This window comes from Oncorhynchus clarkii, chromosome 7, assembly GCF_045791955.1.
Source record: "Oncorhynchus clarkii lewisi isolate Uvic-CL-2024 chromosome 7, UVic_Ocla_1.0, whole genome shotgun sequence".
Taxonomy (NCBI): domain Eukaryota; kingdom Metazoa; phylum Chordata; class Actinopteri; order Salmoniformes; family Salmonidae; genus Oncorhynchus; species Oncorhynchus clarkii.
In genome coordinates this window covers 22,367,480-22,391,091 of record NC_092153.1, presented here as the reverse complement: position 1 = coordinate 22,391,091, position 23,612 = coordinate 22,367,480, and the positions used below count along the sequence as shown (strand labels likewise).

At 41.6% G+C, this 23,612-nt stretch overlaps 1 protein-coding gene across 5 annotated transcripts in view; it reads left to right on the top strand.

The window, feature by feature from the left end:
- Window positions 1–23,349, top strand: part of LOC139413073 (chloride channel CLIC-like protein 1) — a 29,375-nt gene extending 6,026 nt beyond the window's left edge. For 2 of the 5 annotated variants that reach the window (XM_071160104.1, XM_071160106.1), the window contains 7 exons: window positions 2,523–2,747; window positions 4,069–4,209; window positions 4,810–4,867; window positions 7,438–7,535; window positions 7,906–8,004; window positions 8,281–8,715; window positions 11,786–13,301. In XM_071160104.1, coding sequence (XP_071016205.1) covers window positions 2,523–2,747; window positions 4,069–4,209; window positions 4,810–4,867; window positions 7,438–7,535; window positions 7,906–8,004; window positions 8,281–8,715; window positions 11,786–11,893 — 1,164 coding nt within the window. In that variant the 3' untranslated portion in view covers window positions 11,894–13,301. Of the gene's footprint in view, window positions 1–2,522; window positions 2,748–4,068; window positions 4,210–4,809; window positions 4,868–7,437; window positions 7,536–7,905; window positions 8,005–8,280; window positions 8,716–11,785; window positions 13,870–22,696 lie in introns of those variants that run through there. The other 3 variants (XR_011634762.1, XR_011634763.1, XM_071160105.1) reach the window with 3 other exon arrangements.
- The last annotated feature ends 263 nt before the right edge of the window (window positions 23,350–23,612 follow it).

Genomic DNA, 23,612 nt, shown 5'->3' with positions numbered 1-23,612 from the left:
GCCTTATTCTAACAAATTCCGCTCCTTAATCTACACACAATACCCCACAACGACAAAGCAAAAACAGGTTTTTAGAAATGTTTGCCAATTTATAAATATAAATTTAAAACCTGGAGATATCACATTTACATAAGTATTCAGACCCTTTACTCAGTACTTTGTTGAAACACCTTTGGCAGCGATTACAGCCTCAAGTCTTCTTGGGTATGATGCTATGAGCTTGACACAGCTATATTTGGGGACTTTCTCATATTCTTCTATGCAGATCCTCTCAAGCTCTGTCAGGTTGGATGGGGAGCGTCGCTGCACAGCTATTTTCTGGTCTCTCCAGAGATATTCAGCTGGGTTCATGTCCGGGCACTGACTGGGCCACTAAAGGACATTCAGAGACTTGTCCTGAAGCCACTCCTGCGTGCGTTGTCTTGGCTGTGTGCTTGGAGTCATTGTCCTGTTGGAAGGTGAACCTTTCCCCAGTCTGAGGTCCTGAGAACCCGCTCTAGAGCACGTTTTCATTGCTCTGTTCATATTTCCTCTCCTGACTAGTCTCCCAGTCCCTGCCGCTGAAAAACATCCCCACAGCATGATAATGCTGCCTCCACCATGCTTCACCGTAGGGATGGTGCCAGGTTTCCTCCAGACGTGACGCTTGGCATTCAGGCCAGAGAGTTCAATGTTGGTTTCATCAGACCAGAGAATTTTGTTTCTCATGGTCTGAGAGTCCGTTATGTGCCTTTTGCTGAGGAGTGGCTTCCGTATGGCCACTACCATAAAGTCCTGATTGGTGGAGAGCTGCAGAGATGTTTGTCCTTCTGGAAGGTTCTCCCATCTCCACGGAGGAGCTCTGTCAGTGACCATTGGGTTCTTCTCCCCCGATTGCTTGTTTGGCTGGGCGGCTAGCTCTCAGAAGAGTCTTGGTGGTTCCAAACTTCCGTTTAAGAGTGATGGAGGCCACTGTGTTCTTGGGGACCTTCAATGCTGCAGGAATGTTTTGTTACCCTTCCCCAGATCTGTGCCTCGACGCAATATTGTCTCGGAACTCTACGAACGATTACTTCGACCTCATGGCGTAGTTTTTGCTCTGACATGCACTGTCAACAACTGTGGGACCTTTTTAAATAGACAGATGTGTTCCTTTTCAAATCATGTCAATTGAATTGACCACAGGTGGACTCCAAGTTGTAGAAACAGCTCAAGGTTGATCAATGGAAACAGGATGCACCTGAGCTCAATTGAGTCTCATAGCGAAGGGTCTGAATACATATGTAAATAAGGATTTCTGTTTTTATTTTGAATAAATGTGCAAAAATGTCAACCTGTTCACTTTGTCATTATTGTTTGTGTGTAGATTGAGGATGTTTCTTAAAATCTATTTTAGAATAACGCTGTAATGTAACTAAATGTAGAAAAGGTCAAGGGGTCTGAATACTTTCCAAATGCACTATATGTACACTATATATACAAAAGTATGTTGACTCCCCTTCAAATGAGTGGATTTGTCAAAATCATGGGCATTAACGTGGAATTACCCGTATACTAAAACGGAGAACAGCATCCTGTTCGTGAGAGTCTCATCTTTCCATAGAGGGTTCATATTCGTGTGTAGCCCAAATCGTTCAGAGATACTTTTTTTTCGCTAGAAAACTGATTTTTCGGGACATCTCCTGGTCTGCTAAATACTGCTTTAGCTTTGCCACCTTCCACAGTAGATGCGGAAGGCCGACATGAGCGGATGTGGTGGATCAAGACGCAGCCCATGCAAAAAAAGCAACATATCTCTGTTAAACAGATTTTGATGGGGATTTTTGTATTAAGCTAATTAGATGTCGACTCAGATATCGTCTCTAGGGGGTTATGAAATAAACAATTTGTGCGGGCTGGTAAAATCCCTCCATGCGAGGTTGAAAACCAAATGGCTAGTAGCCGATCATAAAAGCGTCAAGAAAAGTTAGTTGTGACCCAGTAGCCTATTTCCCAAATATTTTAATAGCCTGAGAAGTTGTCCAAAATGTGCCGCATTCAAAAAGAACAAGAAGGAAGGTCAGTCCATTGGCCTAGGCATAGGCTATTCTCAATGGCAGCTTTATGAGAGACGGAACAAACAATATAACCTAACTCAGTACGGTACGAAAGCCTGTTGCTCATCAGTTGACTGTCATTTCTCCGTGGGCGCGCCACAAAGACGTGCACATACACCTGACCTGGCCATGCTGAGACTCCACCAGAAAGATTAGAAAAGATTTGCCTTCACTTAGCCTCTGCCCACAACCATTATTTTTCGCCATGAATCGTCCAGTTATAGAATGTGATTTTGCGCTATAGCCTGACAGTGGTTGTAGCGGAGGTATTTATAATAGGGGGCAATACCATCTTTTATAAAAGTTGAGTACATAATCACAATGGGATAAAGGTTGACATCGCCCAACCCAAGTTTTACCCCCTTGTGATGTAATATGCTATCTGTATATGCCAAGTGACTGTACTTTGTTGTGCTATTTATTTTCTTATTCCTTTCCAACCACTAGCCCAGTGATTTCCAGAATGATCTCTACTACGACGCCAAAGTAAGACTGTCTCGGCAAGCGTTGGCGGAGATCTGGAAGCTTCTGGAGGGAATGGACACCTGTAGAATGGGGGATCTGGACGATGCCCTCAGCCAGATCCTGGTGGATCTCAAACCACATGAACTCGAGGCCTCGAGATGGCACTTTGAGGACACCTTTGGTGTGGAGATCGACACAGTCATGAAGGTGATAATGTGTAGCAGAAGGACTGTGATGCTCAAAATCAAGTGCACACCACATGTGGTTTGCCTGAAGGAATTGATGATTGACAGTTTGTAAAGTAGGCTACAGGGAGGATGAAATTTAAAATAACTTTTATTTTTCTGTGAGGGAACGTATTTTCTGGAAAACACAGTAACTCATGGGCAAGGACTAGCCTACACACAAACTAAAGGACATATGAAAACAAAACTACTCTCAATGGTGCTGGCTGGCATGTCTGATCTCTGCTTGAGAAGGCGAGTCCGATCTGCTCCACAAGCTAACTGCCACTTTTGTGTTCATCGATATCTTAACCGCTACGATTCAGAGCACAGTCATTTACTGTACACTCAAGACAAGACAGAACTGATACCACTCGTTGGCGTTATAACGCCAGGAAATATTTCTCATCGTCATTGCAGTTATTTAAGGAGCGACTGCCCCTAAAAACTTAAATGGCCTATGAGACATCAATATGAGCGAGAAACATTTTATTATTGTGTCAACATTGACTACAAAATGTAAATAGGATCATTTTGGTCATAAAGTAGTTCTCCTCCAAAACAGATTTGCACGATAGGAAAGTCACGGAATGAAGGGTACCGTAACAGTTTTCCGTGCGTTGGGTTTATTATAATCCGGCCCACAGCTGGCAGTACCCAAGTAATCGTCAATTAGAAACCTGATCGTAATGCCCATGGTCAATTTGGTTTGACATTCGATATCCCTATGTGGCTAGTTGGAGACATCCGTAAACTACATAATGTACACGGGGCAATATTTTAAAAGGTCAGTAGCTCCAAATGTTTATGACTTAACCTCCAACCATCAAAACATTTTTAGAAATGTAGATACAAATATTGAAAGCATTTAATGAGACAACTAAAATATGTGCGACATGAAAATATTGTCCCAGAGATGGGCTATCCGAAGTCGAGCCAAATTTTCCACGCTCGCTCACCAGCTGGCTGAAGCTAAATGACAAAATGATTTAGTTAACTCTTCCCACCTGCGAACACGAGACACCCACACCCTGAAACCAAATCCTGTTTGAATTCAGTCATGGCTGTTAGCATTTCTTAATGAACCAAAACAAAGCCAAAGAAGTGTTTACCAAACTCTGTCCTGGGGGCCCCCCTTGGTGCACGTTTAAACATTTTCCGTAGCACTTCACAGCTGATTCAAATAACCAACTCATCAAGCTATTATTTGAATTTGCTTGTGTAGTGCTAATGAAAAATTCTAAACTGGCCCCCAGGACAGAGTTTAGGAAGCCCTGCTCTAAAGGACCTTCTCTCTCTTCCAGGTGTTTGTTTGTGTCTTAATTATAGTGGTCATCGTCTGCAGCGAGCTGTGGTCTACAGTCTCCTGGTTTGTCCAGTTCAAGCGAATCTTCACCATCTGCTTTCTCATCGGTCTGGTGTGGTTTTGCTTCCTCCTCTACAAGGTAAATTATCAATACACACTTCCATGCATTCTGTAAAATGTCCACTTGCTAATAACCCCTTACTGTCTATGATGTTCTATGTCTAGTAGTAAATAAATATAGTTATTATAATTAATTTAAAGAATATTTGAAGGTACAAAATTACTTATTTTCAGACAGTGGCCAATTGATTCCTGTTCTCAGAAGTAAAAAAAAAAATATGTAGGCTAAATGCTACAACAGTATTTTGTCTTTGCAAATAATATTTTTGGGGGGGTTTATGAACAGGTAAGGATGATTTAAGCTAGTTCAGCTATTTATAATATGCCATAGTCTATAATTTAAAAAATCTAAACCAACTAAATAAATTGAAGGAGCACCAAGGAATATCTTGAGGGAAAACCAAAATGTCTTATCAGGAGAGTTGGACTATGATGTGTTTTTTGTTGTTGTGAGATTGATTGATAGATGAGGGATAATAGCAGTTGTGGAAACAGGGTTCGAACTGTGGGTGTGTGGACCCAGGGACGGCAGCAACTGCCACTAAACCAGCTTCTGATCCAGGAATGGTACAATGCTAAATCCATCATATCTGTCATTGTAATTTTATTGTCCTGTCAGATTGACTTTGCCGTCGACGCGAAATGCACCGGGAAAATTGACTGGTGGGACTTAAATGGTGAGCTGATGCAAAAAACATTAACACCTGAGTTTTGCATAACAAAAATTTGGGATTACATTTGAATAAATGCGTCGTTCTTTTATAATAATTGGTGCATGAAGAGATAATATATCCATTTTGTAATGCCATTAAAAAACTAGGTATTAAAACGCATGGTCGTTGTTAGAGACATAGTATGTGAGCGGAGAGGAGTGGAGCATGCTTAATTTGTCTGGAGCGTGGAGTGAGATTCCCAAAGGCCGGGGCATCGGCCTTTTAGCCCGCTCCAAAGTAGCGCTCCGGTAGCACTCGCTTCACGAGCTCAGAGCATGCCAGTGTGCTGCTATCTACAGCCCCTTCCTTTAGCTACGGTTACGGAGTTCGCTAAATATTTTCAAAAAGAAATTGATAGAACACACAAATGCTAAATCAAGTCGACTTACAACGACGAGGACCAAGGGGGAATGCGGGGATATAGTGTCCAACTCAATAATCATTGTGGAATCTGAAAAGATACCCATCCCATACTTTCTACGTGCACATGCAGACAGAAAGGAACGAGATGGGTAGATAACTGTCATTGTAGCAAAGCATTTATAAGCCCCAAAAAATCGTGTGTTTCGTTCATTTTTGTTCTATTATCTATACTATAGGCCATCATTGATTTTGGCCCAATAAGGACTGGCATATTCCCATGTTCAAGGAGCTTTCCGTTTTGATTGGGTTATTTTGCCTAAAAATCTTTTAGGCCTACCTATAGAAACATTTAAAAACAACTCTGCCTTCCTGCCCAGCCTGGCAAAAGTGGCCCGAATGGTATTTAGCATCCCCAGTGGCTCTGCAAGTGTACAGTTCTCCAAGAAATTTAGTATGAGCCTGAAGCCACAGACTCTGGCCAAACTCGTATTTCTAAAAGTGAATTTAATGGCGCTAAGCCTAATCAGGGATTTGTCGTTTTTATTTAATTCTAAGTAAGTCACAGCCTATATGCGCAATTTGGAGACTAATAATTTAATACAACGAAGTGTTTAATGCACTTCTGGCCAAAAGGGTGTTTAGCATCCCCAGTGGCTCTGCAAGTGTGGAGAGGGTATTCTCCACGGCTTGCCTGCTCTCCAGGCACCATCGCATGAGCCTGAAACCACAGACTGGCCAAACTCATGTTTCTAAAAATGAATTCAAAGGCACTATTAAGTAATTTTTCATTTCATTTTTATTTAACTCTTGAGTCACAGCCTATATGCGCAATTTATAGACTATAATGATTTAATACAACCAGCCTATTGTGTCGCACACGCAAATGCTTCACAATGTATTTATTTGTAGGCTATAGCCTTGAAATAATATAGCCTAAGTAATTCATTTTCGTTCCTGACTACCTGCTATTTAATGACATGTAGCCTATTTTCGCTTCTTACATTCACCTTTTCATGTTTATTCAAATAATTTGCATTCAAATCCATATGTTTTGGTTTCAATACTTAAAAAACAATTGGTAGATCCAGGTAGTCACAAATAGTGTTGGTTAAATTGTGATTTTAATGAATGGAGCAAATTGGAGCAGAAGTTTTTTATTTATTTATTTTTCAGCATGGAGCGGTTTTGACCTCTCCATGTGCGACAAGCGCGATTTCCAACCACTCAACTCCGCTCACATACTCTGGTTGGAGACCATTTAGACTTGAGCACCTTTTCTTGTATTATTATCAGTAGTAATAATCCTTTTATGGGTTAGGGCTGATAAAATAGTCATTTACAATCTCGCTCTTTACTGGTTTATATAATGATGTTCTCTTAGAATGATTTTTGTTTTATATATATATCCTTGTAGATTGAAAGTGTTGTTCGGTTTAAGCTCTTTGTGTATGAGAAGTGGAGTTTATTTAGTGGACTGCAGTGAACTGTAGGAATGTGTACTCCCAACAACTCGAGGCCCTCTCACCACTGGTAAAAAAAAGTCCTGTGATATGCACAGAGGTTCTAGATTTCTGGTACAAACTCCAGGAAGACAGCAAAAAAAAGAAGCTCAAACTAGATTTGTTACACCCAACTGGAAGTGTCAGCTAAGAACATACAATTCAATGCCCATTTTATACCCTTAGTTCTCACGTCTTCCTTTCCAGAAAGATGTGTTTCAGTACTTTTCCATCATCCACTATTTCTCTGTGCTCCTCCTCGCATATCACAGGACTTGTTATCAGTCAAGAGAGGGCCTTGAGTTATCGAGAGTACACATTCCTGCAGTCCACCAAAACATTCCACTTCTCATACACAAAGAGCTTCCACCTAACACTACTTTATATCTCAAAGGATATATATATATATATATATAAACATATATTTAAGAGAATATAGTGATATATACCAGTAAAGAGAGAAAATAGTCCGATTTGTAAATTACTATATTTTTTTATCAGCCCTTACCCATAATTATTAGAACAGATAAGTATACAAGAAAATGTGCTAATGGTCTCCAACAGCATAAACAGTTTGTTACACTTTTTGCAGTAAGCTTACTGTGGAAATGCATATTGGTTTATGTTGCCATGAAGCCTTCTATATTGGACTCCTTCCTACCTTTACCCCAGATTGGTACAGAGGTGCCATGACTCTCCAGGAAGGTCTCTGTAAGATGTACAACAAAGTCCTCAACGTCAGCCCAATCCTTCTCGTATCCCAAGCTAAGGTAACCTGTAGTTGACAACCGGGGTTGGGGACAATTCCATTTCAAGTCAGCCGTACAGGATGTAAGTGCAGAGCCTTTGGTCTAGCGGTAAATGCCCTCGGCACATAAACTGCTCCCTACCGGAGATGAGGGATCAAACCCCAACTCCAACCCTTATATCCTTCCCATCTCTCTGTATCTGTCTCTAATTCTACCTGTCCAAATCAAGTAAACAATGAGTGAATCCTTCCTGCATTGAAATGGAATTGACCGCAACCCTGTTGATGACCAATTACCTGTGTAGCATTTAGCCCATTTCCATGATGGTGTGTTATGTCTCTCTCTGAATGCAATCACTATGACCATCACCGACCTCTTCACGGAAACTCGGAAGCACTTTGGCCAGAGGATCAGCGAGTTGCTCGTAGCCATCAAGGTCCTACCGGTCACCCGGGATATCCCTGTGCTCCTCTTCGTGCTTTCCATCCTGGTGCGTGTACACACACACACACACACACACTTGAAACACTTTTAGAAGGCCTTGGGTAAATCCCATTTCAATTAAAACAATTCAGAAAGAGAATTGGTGTTGAAAAATCCTTAAGAAAATAATTGGCCCTTTTTGAATGAGAAATTAAAATTTACTTCCATATTTAAATGGAATTGAGCCCATCCCTGACTATCACACAGCAGTCATAGTAACTGTTTCCAGTTGTAGCCAGTTCGCTACATGTCACTGAAGCAGTATATTCCTCATGTTCCTCAGGTGTTTATGTACTGTAGATGCCAGGCAGCCATCAAGCACTGCATTACGAGACTGCTGAGAATCGGCAGGCCCAGGGACACCCCTCCTCCAGCCATGGACCAGCCCGAGCCCCAGGCCCATCTGAGAGGTACAAACCATGACCCACTGGCAGGGGGGGAGGCCCTTCAATGCTCCCCTCCCAGAAACGTGGAGACCCTGAGGAACGACGACTGGCCGTTTAGCAACGCCCAGGAAAAGGTACAACAACCAGTTGTAGGTGGGGCCACAACTGCAGGCAATGACTCACAAGAAGCTAAACCCTCTCTAGCTAAACCCTCTCTAGCTAAAGCCAAACCCAATGAGAGGGACGTGACGTCTGAATCTAAGGTGGCTATTGACCGGGAGTCTAAGCAGCTGGCCGAGAGGCAGCCCTCACCAACTACACAAGGGAATAATGTAAGTGGTTTGTGTTGATCTCAGCTGAGATATGGATGCGAAGGTGTTCCCTTATGAACCTGGGGGCTTATCGAAAGCAGCCTGTCATTCTAGGTCTTTAGCCGCTACACTGGAAGTGTATACCGGAGGTAAGGCCAGCAGAGAGCAAGCCACTTCAGCAAGTGGTCTCAGCCGTGAGCTGTACCGCAAATCCTTAAAACTACAACCAAACATAATTTTACACTTCAGAGCTGCAAGCCACAGAGGGGACCCGACAGCTTCTGTAGCAGTGGAGGAAAAGGTTGCGTAGAGTGGGGATTTGGGGAAATTGTATGTAGAAGGACTGGAGAAGTTCAACCGTTGACTTTTTAAAAGGACGTTCTACTCCAATTAATTAAAATATAATTTCCACCTCCCAGAAATAAGCCCAATAAGATATTACATATTGGTAAAATGATTTTAACATATTGGACCAAGCATATAGCCTATCTATCGTATGCTATAAGCGGTATCACCTGTAGCCCAAGTGGCTATAAATGAATAGGCTGACTCATTGGTTTTGCTATCTGCATTTAACATGGGCATAATCATTAGCTAGATCTGAAATGGGATCTTTTAACTAGTTAGCATGTTTTGACAAATGTTATGTCCAGACAAGTTGCATAAACACACTGAATATAGGATAACTTGGGGACAAAACGCCACATGGTAACACGCCCCCTCCTGTACTTCGCACAGAAACCACTTGGTGTCGGCATGCTCCTCAGATCCAAATGCTGGTGACGGGTAGCACTTTGCTTGGCAGCTGGCATTGAAAGCCTCCTGCTAGGTGAAAGGTGTTCCAATGACGGGCCATGAGGTTATTATAGCTGGTGGTGGATGGTTGTCAAACTGTTGAAAAACGATCATTCAGACCAGCTTTCCTGATTTGAACTTTTGTAAACTACATTATGGATATTGGAAAATGACCTATGTTTATGGGTATACAGTCAATAAGTCCCCTGTCCTTGTTTTTAAATGCCTACCACAGCACCTTATATGCATTAATAGGATGATTCAGATTCTACATCAGTTGGTTAATTGCAGAACCGGTGTTTTTATTTTACCCAAATTGTTCTAACGCCACTGTCCTTTATTGTGCTTTTGTTTGCCTGCCTGGTCATGGTCAATGTGCATGTACCTTCAACACATGATTGTGTGCAGTGATCCTGTCAGTGGTGGCAATGTTTTGAGGTAATGTGAATGATGTTCTGTAATGGTATTACAATAGACAAATCCACATGAATAGGCAGGCGCACGTCATTGGGTATTACTAATATACACTAAGTGTACAAAATATTATGAACACATGCTCTTTCCATGACAGACTGACAAGGTGAAGGCGATGATCCTTTCATTGATGTCACTTGTTAAATCCACTTCAATCCGTGTAGATGAATTCGAGGGGACCGGATAAAGGGGTTGCACTACTCAATATTAGGAAGGTGGTGTTAATGTTTTGTACACGGTGCAAACCCTAGCCTAAATCATGAATCAGCGATATACAAATTGGCTTATTTATTTACTAACTAACTAGTCAGACAGAATTACTTAAACAAACAGTAGATATTTAGGTTACTACATGATACAAAGAAAGTCCCTAGCGGACGAAGCCGATATGACAGCTTGGTAGCCAAACGAAAGGGGTGGGGACTGAGCGGGAAAAACTAAATGGATTCACTACACATAGTTGATAATTATATTAATTGAAATGCTAATCCTTTGCACACGAATGGCCGCTCATTCGAGAATAATTGCAATGTATATATTTAGGCCCGTATGTCGTTTTTGTCTTCTCTGTTGGAATCCAGTCCGTCTGCTGGAGAGTCAGTTCATAATTGTCCGTAGAGCTCCGAGACAGGATTGTGTCGAGGCACAGATCTGGGGAAGGGTACCAAAAACATTCTGCAGCATTGAAGATCCACAAGAACACAGTGGCCTCCATTCTTAAATGGAAGAAGTTTGGAACAACCACAAACTCTTCCTAGAGCAGGCCGCCTGGCCAAACTGAGCAATCGTGGGAGACGGGCCTTGGTCAGGGAGGTGACAAAGAATCCAATGGTCACTCTGACAGAGCTCCGGAGTTCCTCCGTGGAGATGGAAGAACCTTCTAGAAGGACAACCATCTCTACAGCACTCCACCAATCAAGCCTTTATGGTAGAGTGGCCAGATGGAAGCCACTCCTCAGTAAAAGGCACAATAGCCAGTTTGGAGATTGCCAAAAGGCACCTAAAGGACTCAGACCATGAGAAACCAGATTCTCTGGCCTGTGAAACCAATAATATGAAACCAACCAATATATACTCTTTGGCCTGAATGCCAAGCGTCACGTCTGGAGGAAACCTGGCACCATCCCTATGGTGAAGCATGGTGGTGGTAGCATAATGCTGTGGGCATGTTTTTCAGGGACTGGGATACTAGTAAGGTAGATCCTTGATGGAAACCTGCTCCAGAACGTTCAGGACCTCAGACTGGGATGAAGGGTCACCTTCCAACAGGACAACGACCCTAAGCACACAGCCAAGACAACACGGGTGTCTTTGGGACAAGTCTCTGAATGTCCTTGAGTGGCCCAGCCAGAGTCCGGACTTGAACCCTGTCAAACATCTCTTGAGAGACCTGAAAATAGCTGTGCAGCAACGCTCCCCATCCTACCTGACAGAGCTTGAGAGGATCAGCAGAGAAGAATGGGAGAAACTCCCCAAATACATGTGTGCCAAGCTTGTAGTGTCATACCCTTGAAGAATCAAGGCTGTAATCACTGCCAAAGGTGCTTCAACGAAGTACTGAGTAAAGGGTCTGAATACTTATGTAAATGTAATATGTTTTTTTTTGTGGGTTTTTGTGTAAATACATTTGCAACCATTTCTAAACCTGTTTTTGCTTTGTCATTATGGGGTATTGTGTTTAGATTGAGAAATCTATTTTAGAATAAGGCTGTAACGTAAAAAGTCAAGGGGTCGGAATACTTTTCGAATGCACTGTAGCTGTGGCTTCTCATAAGTTGGAATAATTTGTTTCTAAATATTGCTCTTTGCTTACTGTTTGCAGACGCAGGAGAAGTCATCAGAAGAAAAGATGTCATCTATCTCAGGGCAGCATGGTGAAACTGATAGGGTGCCTGTACAAGAGACTGAACCAACGTCGCTAGCACTATAGACTATATTCTTGTCATTGACAGCAGTGCGCAAACTCAAATCCATTGGATGTCTTAAGCCAGTTATGAAGATGCAGTTTTTCAAGATAATGAAGAATACTTTTTATTTCATTTTTTAAACATGTTTTTCAGTTTACAATGTAGGCCATAGTGATTTTTTTTAATCTTTAAAAAAAATAGCAGGTTGTTTACCTGTCTTACATTCTTTTTTTGTTAGGGAAAGACCAGCCTTAATATTGTATAGATTCCATCAATGTAATTGTCCATCATTTACAATCCCCCATATTTTTTTTGTTTATATATATATTTAAAAAAACACACAGTACTGTTCAAAACACCAGTCTCAACATCAACAGTGAAGAGGCAACTCCGAAATGATGCTTGCATTCTAGGCCGAGTTCCTTTGTCCAGTGTCGGTGTTCTTTTACCCATCTTGATCTTTTCTTTTTATTGGCCAGTCTGAGATATGGCTTTTTCTTTGCAACTCTGCCTAGAATTCCAGCATCCCGTAGTCGCCTCTTCACTGTTGATGTTGAGACTGGTGTTTTGCGGATACTATTTAATGAAGCTGCCAGTTGAGTACTTGTGAGGCATCTGTTTCTCAAACTAGACACTAATGTACTTGTCGTCTTGCTCATTTGTGCACCGGGGCCTCCCACTCTTTCTATTCTGGTTAGAGCCAGTTTGCGCTATTCTGTGAAGGGAGTAGTACACAGCAGTGTACGAGATCTTCAGTTTCTTGGCAAATTCTCGCATGGAATCGCCTTCATTTCTCAGAACAAGAATAGACTGATGAGTTTCAGAAGAAAGTTCTTTGATTCTTGCCATTTTGAGCCTGTAATCGAACCAACAAATGCTGATGCTCCAGATACTCAAGTAGTCTAAAGGCCAGTTTTATTGCTTCTTTAATTAGCAGGACAGCTTTCAGCTGTGCTAACATAATTGCAATAGCCATTTAAATGATAAACTTGGATTAGCTATAAACTATCAAAATAAAGTCTCACACCATGTTACCTCCCAGCAATTTAATGGGTTTTTAACCAACATTTCGACATCACTGTGCCTTCCTCGGTAATGTCATGAATACTTAAACCAGGTTATGTTGACGCAGTGAAATTAGTGTAACCAATGACAATAGTGAGGGGTGTGTCATAATGATTAAGTTAATTAAAATGAATGAAACTGTTATTGTATATGGCATATCAAATATAGTATGCTATTATCATATAGAACAATGGAATAGTGTACATCATATCAGCGTCAACATATTATTGTTAAATTCAATTTCACATTATTGTTTTTGTTACATGTAATCTTTTGGTTCAACCTTAATATATAATTAACATCAACAGGGGGAACACATTAGGAATACGCTAATAAGCTGTAAATAAATAAAAAATCAATTTATAAGATTTGTTCATGGAGGAAAATGTGTTCATAAGAAGGGCCTGAGATCAAAGTCAATATTCAGACCACTAGGGGTCAATGTTTTTAGATAGGATATCCAGTAACCCTCCCTTTGTAGTAGTAGGATCTCGATGTTCCCTCTCCTTGGTAGAGAAACATGCTCAATGCCTGTGTATTTGAGGGAGGAGATGGGATGGTTAGCTTCAACAAAGTGAGCTGCTCCTGGATAGTCAATGTTCTTACACCTGATTGAGCTGTGGTGTTCAGCTATGCGTTGTTTTAATTGTCTTTTCGTTTGCCCTACTTAGGCTTTTCCACATGAACAGGTGATGAGATAGATTACTCCCTTGGTCTTGCATGAGATGATACCCCTAACAGGTATCTTTTGACCTGTATGTGGGTGTTTGAATAATTTTTTTTTTATAGTGTTATTGCACTGTGCGCATGAGCCACATTTGTAGTTTCCATTTGGGATATGTGTCAGGAGTGTCTGAATGGGCTCAGGGGACATGTCAGATCTAACCAAACTATCTCCAATATTGCGACTACGCTTATAGACCACCAGTGGGGGGTTCCTTGAAAAGGTGTGCGATTATTATTTGATTGTTTTTGTCTGATTGCAGAATATGCCAGTGCTTTTTCAGGATTGCTTTCATTTTCTCCGAACCCTTGGTGTACTTAGTGCAAAGGACGGTTGCGTTGTTTTTCTTCTTTGGTTGAGTTTTAAGTAATTTCGCTCTTGGTTTTTGAGCTTTTCATCATTGCATCAAGAGTTTTGTCCTTGGAGCCTCTCATTTTGAATCTTTTTTTTTTGTACGTTTTTTTTTTAGCATTGCGTCAATCTGATTGGTGGCCACAGATTTGTTTAACCCTGCGTAACTGGCTATATGGTAGTCCATTCTTGAGGGGAAGGGGATGCATACTATTCGCACATAGCAAGGTATTGCGCTTTGTGTATAAGTCTGTGTGTAATGCATCATTCTTTGATAATCCATAATTCCAGGTAGTTTATTTTTCTCTCATCAGTCTGCATGGTGAATTTGAGGTATTCAGAGCTCTCGTTTAGTAGAGTTTGGAATTCATTTCATTTAGTTCCTCCTTCCCAGAGCACAATGACATCTATGTATCTCTTCCATATAAGTATTTTAGAAAGTAAGGGGTGTGTCTCTGTTTTAAAAAAGGAATGCTTCTTCAAATTGTCCCACATACAGGTTTGCATAGTTGGGGAAAAAGGGGAGCCCATGGCTGCACCCTAAATTTGAAGGGAAAAGTCTGACTGAAAGACAAAGTAGTTATGGGAGAATACCAGTTCAGTAAGTTGTAAGATGCAATCATTGGATGGAGCAAGGGTAGAGTCTCTCTGCTGAAGGAAGTGTTGTAGCGCCCGCAAGCCTCCAGTGTGTGGGATGTTAGTGTACAAGCTCTCCACATCAAAAGTGGAGGATGCCCCCTGGAACTGAAACTTGGATTAGCTAACACAATGTGCCATTGGGACACAGGAGTGATGGTTGCTGATAAGTGGAATCTGTACGCCTATGTAGCTTTTTTTTAATGGAATAGCTACAATAGTCATTTACAACATTAATAATGCCTACACTGTATTTCTGATCAATTTTATGTTATTTTAATGGACAGAAATAGTTTTTGAAAGAAAATAAGGAAATGTCTAAGTGACCCCAAACTTTCAAACGGGTGTGTGTGTGTGTGTGTGTGTGTGTGTATACATACATACATACATACATACATACATACCCACACTCACAGTTAAGTCGGAAGTTTACATACACTTAAGCCAAATACATTTAAACTCAGGAATTGTGAAAAACTGACATTTTAATCCTAGTAAAAATTCCCTGTCTTAGGTCAGTTAGGATCACCACTTTATTTTAAGAATGTGACATGTCAGAATAATAGTAGAGTGATTTATTTCAGCTTTTATTTCTTTCATCACATTCCCAGTGGGTCATAAGTTTACATACACTCAATTAGTATTTGGTAGCATTGCCTTTAAAATGGTTTAACTTGGGTAAACTGTTTGGGGTAGCCTTCCACAAGCTTCCCACAATAAGTTGGGTGAATTCTGGCCCATTCCCCCTGACAGAGCAGGTGTAACTGAGTCAGCTTTGTAGGCCTCCTTGCTCGCACACACTTTTTCAGTTCTGCCCACAAATTTTCTATAGGATTGAGGTCAAGGCTTTGTGATGCCCACTCCAATATCTTGACTTCATTGTCCTTAAGCCATTTTGCCACAACTTTAGAAGTATGCTTGGGGTCATTGTCCATTTGGAAGACTCATTTGCAACCAAGCTTTAACTTCTTGACTGATGTCTTGATGTTGCTTCAATATATCCACAATTTTATTTCCTCATGATGTCATCTATTTTGTGAAGTGCACCAGTTCCTCCTGCAGAAAAGCACCCCCACATCATGATGCTGCCACCCCCGAGCTTCACAGTTGGGATGATGTTCTTCGGCTTGCAAGCCTCCCCCTTTTTCTCCAAACATAACGATGGTCGTTATGGCCAAACAGTTCTATTTTTGTTTCGTCAGACCAGAGCACATTTCTTCAAAATTGTACGATCTTTGTCCCCATGTGCAGTTGCAAACCATAGTCTGGCTTTTCTATGCCGGTTTTGGAGCATATTCTTCTTCCTTGCTGAGCGGCCTTTCAGGTTATGTCGATATAGGACTCGTTTTACTGTGGATATAGATACTTTTGTACTTGTTTCCTCTAGCATCTTCACAAGGTCCTTTGCTGTTGTTCTGGGATTGATTTGCACTTTTCGCACCAAAATACGTTCATCTCTAGGAGACAGAACGCGTCTCCTTCCTGAGTGGTGTGACGGCTGCTTGGTCTCATGGTGTTTATACTTGCATACTATTGTTTGTACAGATGAACGTAGTACCTTCAGGCGTTTGGATATTGCTCCCAAGGATGAACCAGACTTGTGGAGGTATACAATTGTTTTTCTGAGGTCTTGGCTGATTTCTTTTAATTTTCCCATGATGTTAAGCAACGAGGCACAGAGTTTGAAAGTAGGCCTTGAAATACATCCACAGGTACACCTCCAATGGTCTCAAATGATATTATTTAGCCTATCAGGAGCTTCTAAAGCCATGACGTCATTTTCAGGAATTTTCCAAGCTGTTTAAAGGCACAGTCAATTTAGTGTATGTTAACTTCTGACGCAGTGAATAAGTGAAATAATCGGTCTGTAAACAATAGTTGGAAAAATTACTTGTGTCATGCACAAAGTAGATGTCCTAACCGACTTGCCAAAACTATAGTTTGTTGACAAGAAATTTGTGGAGTGGTTGAAAAACAAGTTTTAATGACTCCAACCTAAGTGTATGTAAACTTCCGACATCAACTGTATATATATATATATATATATATATATATATATATACACACAAATATATATATACAGTACCAATCAAAGTTTGGACACACCTACTCATTCCAGGTTTTTTTTATTTTAATTTTTTACTATTTTCTACATTGAATAATAGTGAAGACATCAAACTATGAAATACCTCATGGAATCATGTAGTAACCAAAAAAGTGATTAAAAAAATAAAAAATATTTGAGATTCTTCAATATCAGGTTTTGCCTTGATGACAGCTTTGCACAAGTTCCTTACTACTTTTTTTTTCTTCCAATCAGTGTATTTGAGTTTTGCCACTATTTATTGTATTATTTGTTCTTATATGAATAAAGGGAAAAAGGCCATTCTTGAACATGGGGTGAGACACTTTTGCTAATCTGCTAGAAAACCCATTCAGATTTAAGTATACCTGACGAATTTAGTGAGAGGTCTGTTTTATTATTTCTGCCCTCCAAATTCATATTCATTATTTAAATAGGCCCGTTTTAAATTTTGTCTGCCTTGCCATTCCAAATCAAAAAATATATATTTTTTGCTCATGTAATAAAAAAAAACAGATTGTTAGGTAGGTAAACTGGGATATGATGAGAGTTCATCTGTGATTCCCCCCCCCCCCCACACACACACAAATAGAAGGCTATTTTTCTTTTCAAGGTAGCAAGATCTTATCTATCTTTCAATTAAAAATGTCTTGTAGTGAGAATTTCTTTCTTTCGGCATATGTATACTGAGTATGTCCACATCACCGTCAGACAATTTTATTGGTAAACTACACTGTAATGTATAAGTTGTATTTTTTATTTTTGCCGATATTGGACAACCTTGTTTTACTCCTCTTGACAGTTTAAAACTTGAAGTAGCCATTATTTACTTTTTTACACCTAGGGTTAGGTGTAATGGGCTACAACTTTATCCCATTTTATAAGATTCTCCAAAATGTAAATATTCCTGGCATTTACATATAAAATCCAATCCTACTTTATCAAAAGCCTTTTCAAAGTTCGTTATGAATACCGGAATACCAGGGCTGGTTTCCCAGATTTGTCATAGTGTTGTATTGTTTCCAGTACTTATATTATCTCCAATGTATCGTCCATGTAAAAACAAGAAAACTGGCTGATTAGAATGAATAATATGACAATAGTTTTTTAATTGTATGCGCTATGCAGTGGGATTTTCTCCCATTCTTCTCTGCAGATCCTCTCAAGCTCTGTCAGGTTGGATGGGGAGCGTTGCTGCACAGCTATTTTTCAGGTCTCCAGAGATGTTAGATTAAGGCTGTAACGTAACAAAATGTTGAAAAAGTCAAGGGGTCTGAATACTTTCCGAATGCCCTAAGTCCCATGGCATTATTTTATAGTAAGAATAATATAATTGAACTTAGCTGAATAAAATACAGGATATTTTTCCCATTCCGGAGCGAGTGTGCATATGAAGTGACTTTGTTGAGCGTAAAAGTGATAATTTGAAACAGGGTCCTATATCCTATATCCTCCAATTAGTCTCTCCACAGGTATTCTTACAGCAGCAAGACCCCTGGTAGATTTGATTTCAGAGGACGCAGTTGTGACTTCCCTTTAGTGAAGGGAGGTATCTTTAGATAAACATTTGCTAAACCCACCGACTCCCTCACGGTGAAGTCTGTCTGCCAGCACAACATCTTCTGGAAACAGTTTGTCAATGAACCCAGTTCTAAGTTATTTTTTCACTGGTGCTGCCACCCCAACCTCTGGAAACAAAAGAGAGAGAGGTACTTCACTGTGTTATGATGTTTGTAGTTGGAGTAGGTTTGTACATGTGCTCTGAGCTGTTTGTTTTGAGATCTTCATTGAAAAACCCAATCAATTATGGATGTACACATTTTAATTTGGACGGAAACACGTTCACAAACTTATCCTAATTTGGTTCTTGTGTTGGCCAGAAAATCAAGGGAGACAACCAACCACTCTGACATAACATTCAATGTTTTGTTAAGAATGTGTCACGCTGTTGACCCAGAAATATGAAAGAAATTACCCAAGTACAGTGTTATGTTGAACTTCATTCTCATCCGGGTGATCAACAACTGCTGAAAAGCTAGTTTTGAGGGACACAGAGTTGAATGTTAAGATTACCATAAATGTTGCATAGGATGGGAGGCCGGTCAGCTCATGGACCCTCTCTCTCATCGTTTTTTAAACTTGCTTGATTAAAGGACAGCTGATCTACTTTTTATTGCAGGACCTCTTCTCTCTCTTATCCCATCGATCTCAGTCAGCAGAGATCTTCCACTTCCAGGCGTTTGAGAGTTTCCTTGCAGATTGGCCAGTGCCCTCCTCAACAGTGCCCTCCGCCTCTTCCTCCAAGCCTTCCACTGAAGTTGCATCCATGGGCATTGCTGTGACATATGCCTCCATGTCGACATCCTCTTCCTCCAAGCTACCCTTGGGCATTGTGACACCCGCCTCTTCCTCTGGTGGATCCTGAGCAGGTTATGTCATTTAAATTGCAAATATCTACATAAAATGTATAAATGGCCCTATTTTGTCTGTAGCCAGTTCTACGCTTTTGTCATCTTTCCCTCAGGCTTCCTTCATTTTCGCTCAGAGCCGATCATCATGTTAAAATGTCTATCTACAGTAGCTAGAAAGCTGACGTTTGCAAAGTAATCAGAAAGCAATTATGGCTAACTAATGACAGTATCAACGCTGAACAAGTTGCATTTACTCAAGCTGATGACTTACAACAGACAGCATAGCTAGCTACATAGCGAACTGACTTACTAAATACGAAATGCGAACTGCACATCCAAGAGTGCTTGTGGGCGTTCAATCATCCCTCCGTAAGGCGGCTAGCCACTTTTTGCAGACGGTTTAAATTGGTGGGGATGCAATGGAAGTTGACCCCTTCCATTCCAGTGCAATTGTCACACCCCATAGCACAACATAGTTAGTACAGGCATGTTGGCTAATTCAGCAATTTAGATACAAGTTTTGAGTAAACTAGTGATGTTGCTTTGCAATTGATTTCAATGGAGTGATTTTGAGCAACAGTACAGCACTACTGTTGATGATTTACTTACAGGAGAGTGAGACCAAATCATGGACTCTGGACAGAGTGGATTTCAGTTGTAACAAAAAGGCAGTTTATTGAGTCAAAAGATATCTTGCCCTGCAGTTTTAACGTGCACGGACCTGATTCATATAACTCAAAACGGAGTTAGCTGAAAAAGGGCTTAGACAAAGGTTACAACAGTTTTTATACATAGAATAATGTAGGTGGAGTCTTGTCGTGGTGGTCTTCTGACTGGTCCCGAAGGGTTGGAAGCGGACTTGCTCCAGCCAGAGCAGGAGCCCCTATGGTGCACAGCAGAGCCTTCTGCTCTGGGCACCCGACCAGTAGAGGGGGGATGGAGTGTGTGTGTTTATGCAAGAAGGTATTTGTGTGTCAGGGGATCGTGAGGTAGGGACTGAAACTGGCAGTTTATGGCTGGGGGTAGGGTGCTTCCTGTTCGAACAGGGGTGCTTGCAATGACTTGAGTCAAGCGGATAAGTTTGGCGCTGTATAATATATGAGCTATGTGCAACCTTTCGGTTACTAGTCCAACGCTCTAACCATTAGGCTACCCTGCCGCCCCGAATAGCTGGCTAGGCTAACAACCTTCCTAGATGGCAGGACAACTAGTATTTAGTATTTTATTAGGATCCCCGGCTACTTTTCCTGGGGTCCAAACAGGAAACAAAACAGGAGTGAGGGGGGTGTTCATAGACAAAACAAAGGCCTTAAAATGTCCAAACTCTTCTCGACCAAATATCAATAGTACCACACCAAATCAATACAGTTCAAACAGTAAACTCGCACGCAACCTCCCTTTTAACTAAAATGTCAACCCAAATACGTCTGGCAGGGCAATAATAGGGGGAAAGTGAGAGTAGGAGAGAGAGGAGGTCTTAGCTGTTGACCACAGGCTTGCAGTTGCACCTGTTGACTTCAGGCTTGCAGTTTCACTGACTGTCTGTCGGGTACACCTGTAGGGCTTTAGGTCAACAACATGCTCCGACCGTCCTGACATCTTCCCCAGTGTCCTCCAAACAGACCAAGTAGTTTACCGGCCCCAACACGGTATGGACCTTTCCATCTTGAAACTAGCTTGGCAGTGAACTGCTTGAATGCCTTTGACAGATGATGAGAATGGACCCAGACACGAGACTGGGGTGGGAAACACGTCTCATCTATGTTTGTCATAGTTTCTGAGCTGTCATTGTTTGGCTTTGATTCTGCTGACTTCCACTCTGGCTAACAAGGTGTGGTGGTGTTGGACTGCATCAAATGCTGGGCTGTCAGGTGAAACGTTGAAACTCTGTCCACCTGACCTTTTAGTGATCTTCCCTCTAAAGTCACCTGGACCCCAGAGTTCAGTGCAAAGCGAAACTCAGAAGATGCTGATCCCACTTTGTGTGGTGATCCCCCACGAATGAAGCAATCATCCCCTTCAGGATGCGGTTTACCCTCTCGTTCTGGTTGGTCTAAGGATGGTAGACTGTGGTCAGCTTGGCAACTACACCCCAGGAGGTACAGAGCTCTTTGTGGATTCCTGATATGAACTGCGGACCTCAGTCAGAGAATTTTGTTTGGAATTCCGAATCTGGTAAAGACCTCCCTTCACGGAATTAGAGCAATGGTGGACGCAGTGGCTTTGCGGAGGGGAAACGACTCCAACCAATGTTTGCATGTCTTGCAGATGATCAGTGACAGAGGAGTAGATTATGATGCCATCCAGATACACAAGAAAACATTTCTCCCTCAGATCTCCCAGGACAGTCTCCATCAGCCTTTGGAAGGTTGCTGGAGCATTCTTCAAACCAACAGGCATGACTTTAAAGGAGTACAAACCAGCAGGGGTGATGAAGGCAGTCTTGTCCTGACTGGCGGGATCCATTGCCACCTGCCAATATCCGTTGTTCAGATTCAGATTACTGAAGATTGTTGCTCCTGAAAGAGATTACAGTATGTCATTGATGTTTGGTAGAGGGTAGGCATGGCTTTCTGTTATGGCATTCGGCTTCCTGTAATCTACACAGAATCGATATCCATGGCCGTGATCAGTGTAATAGCCGGGTTCTCTGGCTTCACTGGTGGAACTTGGTTTTTGTCTTTTCATTGTATCTCTGTCTTTGTCATTCTCTTCGCCTTTGTCTTGACCTAGCCGGGACTCTGCATAGTGTAGCAGGCTCCAGCCTGAACTCAGTGCATTTCCAGTGAAATGGATGTGGCCAGGAATGGTCAGAGCGCAGACGATAGGATGGTTCGGACATTGAGATTGTCAGTCCACTGAATAATATGAAGTCCAGACCAAGGGCTACAGCAAATGCAAGGCTCGGATCTGCAAGAATAGCCGCAGTGAGGTTAATTCTCATCGCGCAGATTTATTTTCATGCCAATCCAGCCCAAGGGAGTGGTAAATTCTCCATTGGCCAAGTACAATGGTCCTTCCTCCCAGGTTCGAAGCTCCTCATGAGGTAATGCCATGTTTTGCCACAGGGCTCCTGCATCAAGATGTAAGTTGCTACTGTGTCGGTTTATGGCCTTCCCTCTCCAGTTCTTAACAGTCAGAGGAACCAACAGTTGTTGCGGAATAGGCTCCAGCCGACCCAATTGTATGCAGCCACCACGCCTTTCTAGACTCTTGGTCTTCTGTCCTTTCTGACCTTTTAAAAAAAAAAATAGTGACGCTGGCCATAGACGAGGCAAAAACCTGGAGGAAGTTGGACTTTACACGTCCAGAACATCACTGGACATTTGTCTTGGTTCTTGGGCACAAACGGCTGAGACAGTTTAGCCCTAGGAGAGTTGTTGGGATACCGGGATGAGGGAACAGGGTTTGGAGGTGGTGCTTCCTGTCCTTCTCAAACGGAGTCCAAAGACACACCAGATCATCCAGATTCTGAACACGTTCCCGAAGATGACTGGCAAGGCAGGGACCATGTTTTTAAGAATGAGTTTGACCATCTCATGCTCAGTAATGTCAGCCTTCCATCTCCTACATAGAACATGATAGGAGAAGACAAAGTCCCATATTGGCTCTGCTTCACCCTGTACTCTGTTACGAACCCTTTCCGCCAGTTAATCCTCATAGTCCTCTGAGAGGAAGGCCGAAACTCAGCCTGTGAACATGTCAACCTGGCAACATGTCAACCTGGCAAGAACCTCCCAAGTCAATAATGGGCCAGAGAAAGGAAATCATTACTCTTAGATAGGAAAAACAGCCAATCAACATCTCCTGGGTTGCCAAACGTGGGGGAAAGGTAGTTTGATAGGGAGAGAGCTCTCTATAGGAGGCATGATAGTGGCAAGGGGTCTTGGGGAAACAGGAGTCCTGTTGTTTAACAGTATCTTCAGATGGATTTTTGTGGTGCTACCTGTTCCTATTCCCTCAATGGCAGAGCCAGTGGCAGAGAAACCCTGAGGGAGGTGCAGGAGATTTGTCCAGAAGGGAAGGCACTGCATTAACTCTTGGTCCAGCTCCTCCAGTTGAAGGTCTGTGTCTTTCTGTGCTTTTTCCATCTCATTAGAGGTCTCCTTTTGTGACTGTTCAATCAAAAAATCGTAGTTCCCATGTGAGAGACTTCTTCATGTCCTCCACAACACCTTTCAGATAAACACAAACTTCCTTCACTGACAACTCTGCTCTCTGTTTTTGTTCCTCCTCAAGATAGGTTATGACTAGATGATGGTTAGTTTCTATAAGTGTTTTGAAACTTTGCATTTTCCCTTGAACATCCTGCTTCAGAGAATCTTCAAAGTAATTTCCTATTTTTATATGTGGACCTGACAGAGACAATGGAATATTTTCAATGTTTTGACAGTTTAATTTTTTTACTTTTGAATTTCAATTTAAAAGCTCTAATCATTGCAATGTCATTATTTTATAATGGATTTAATGTA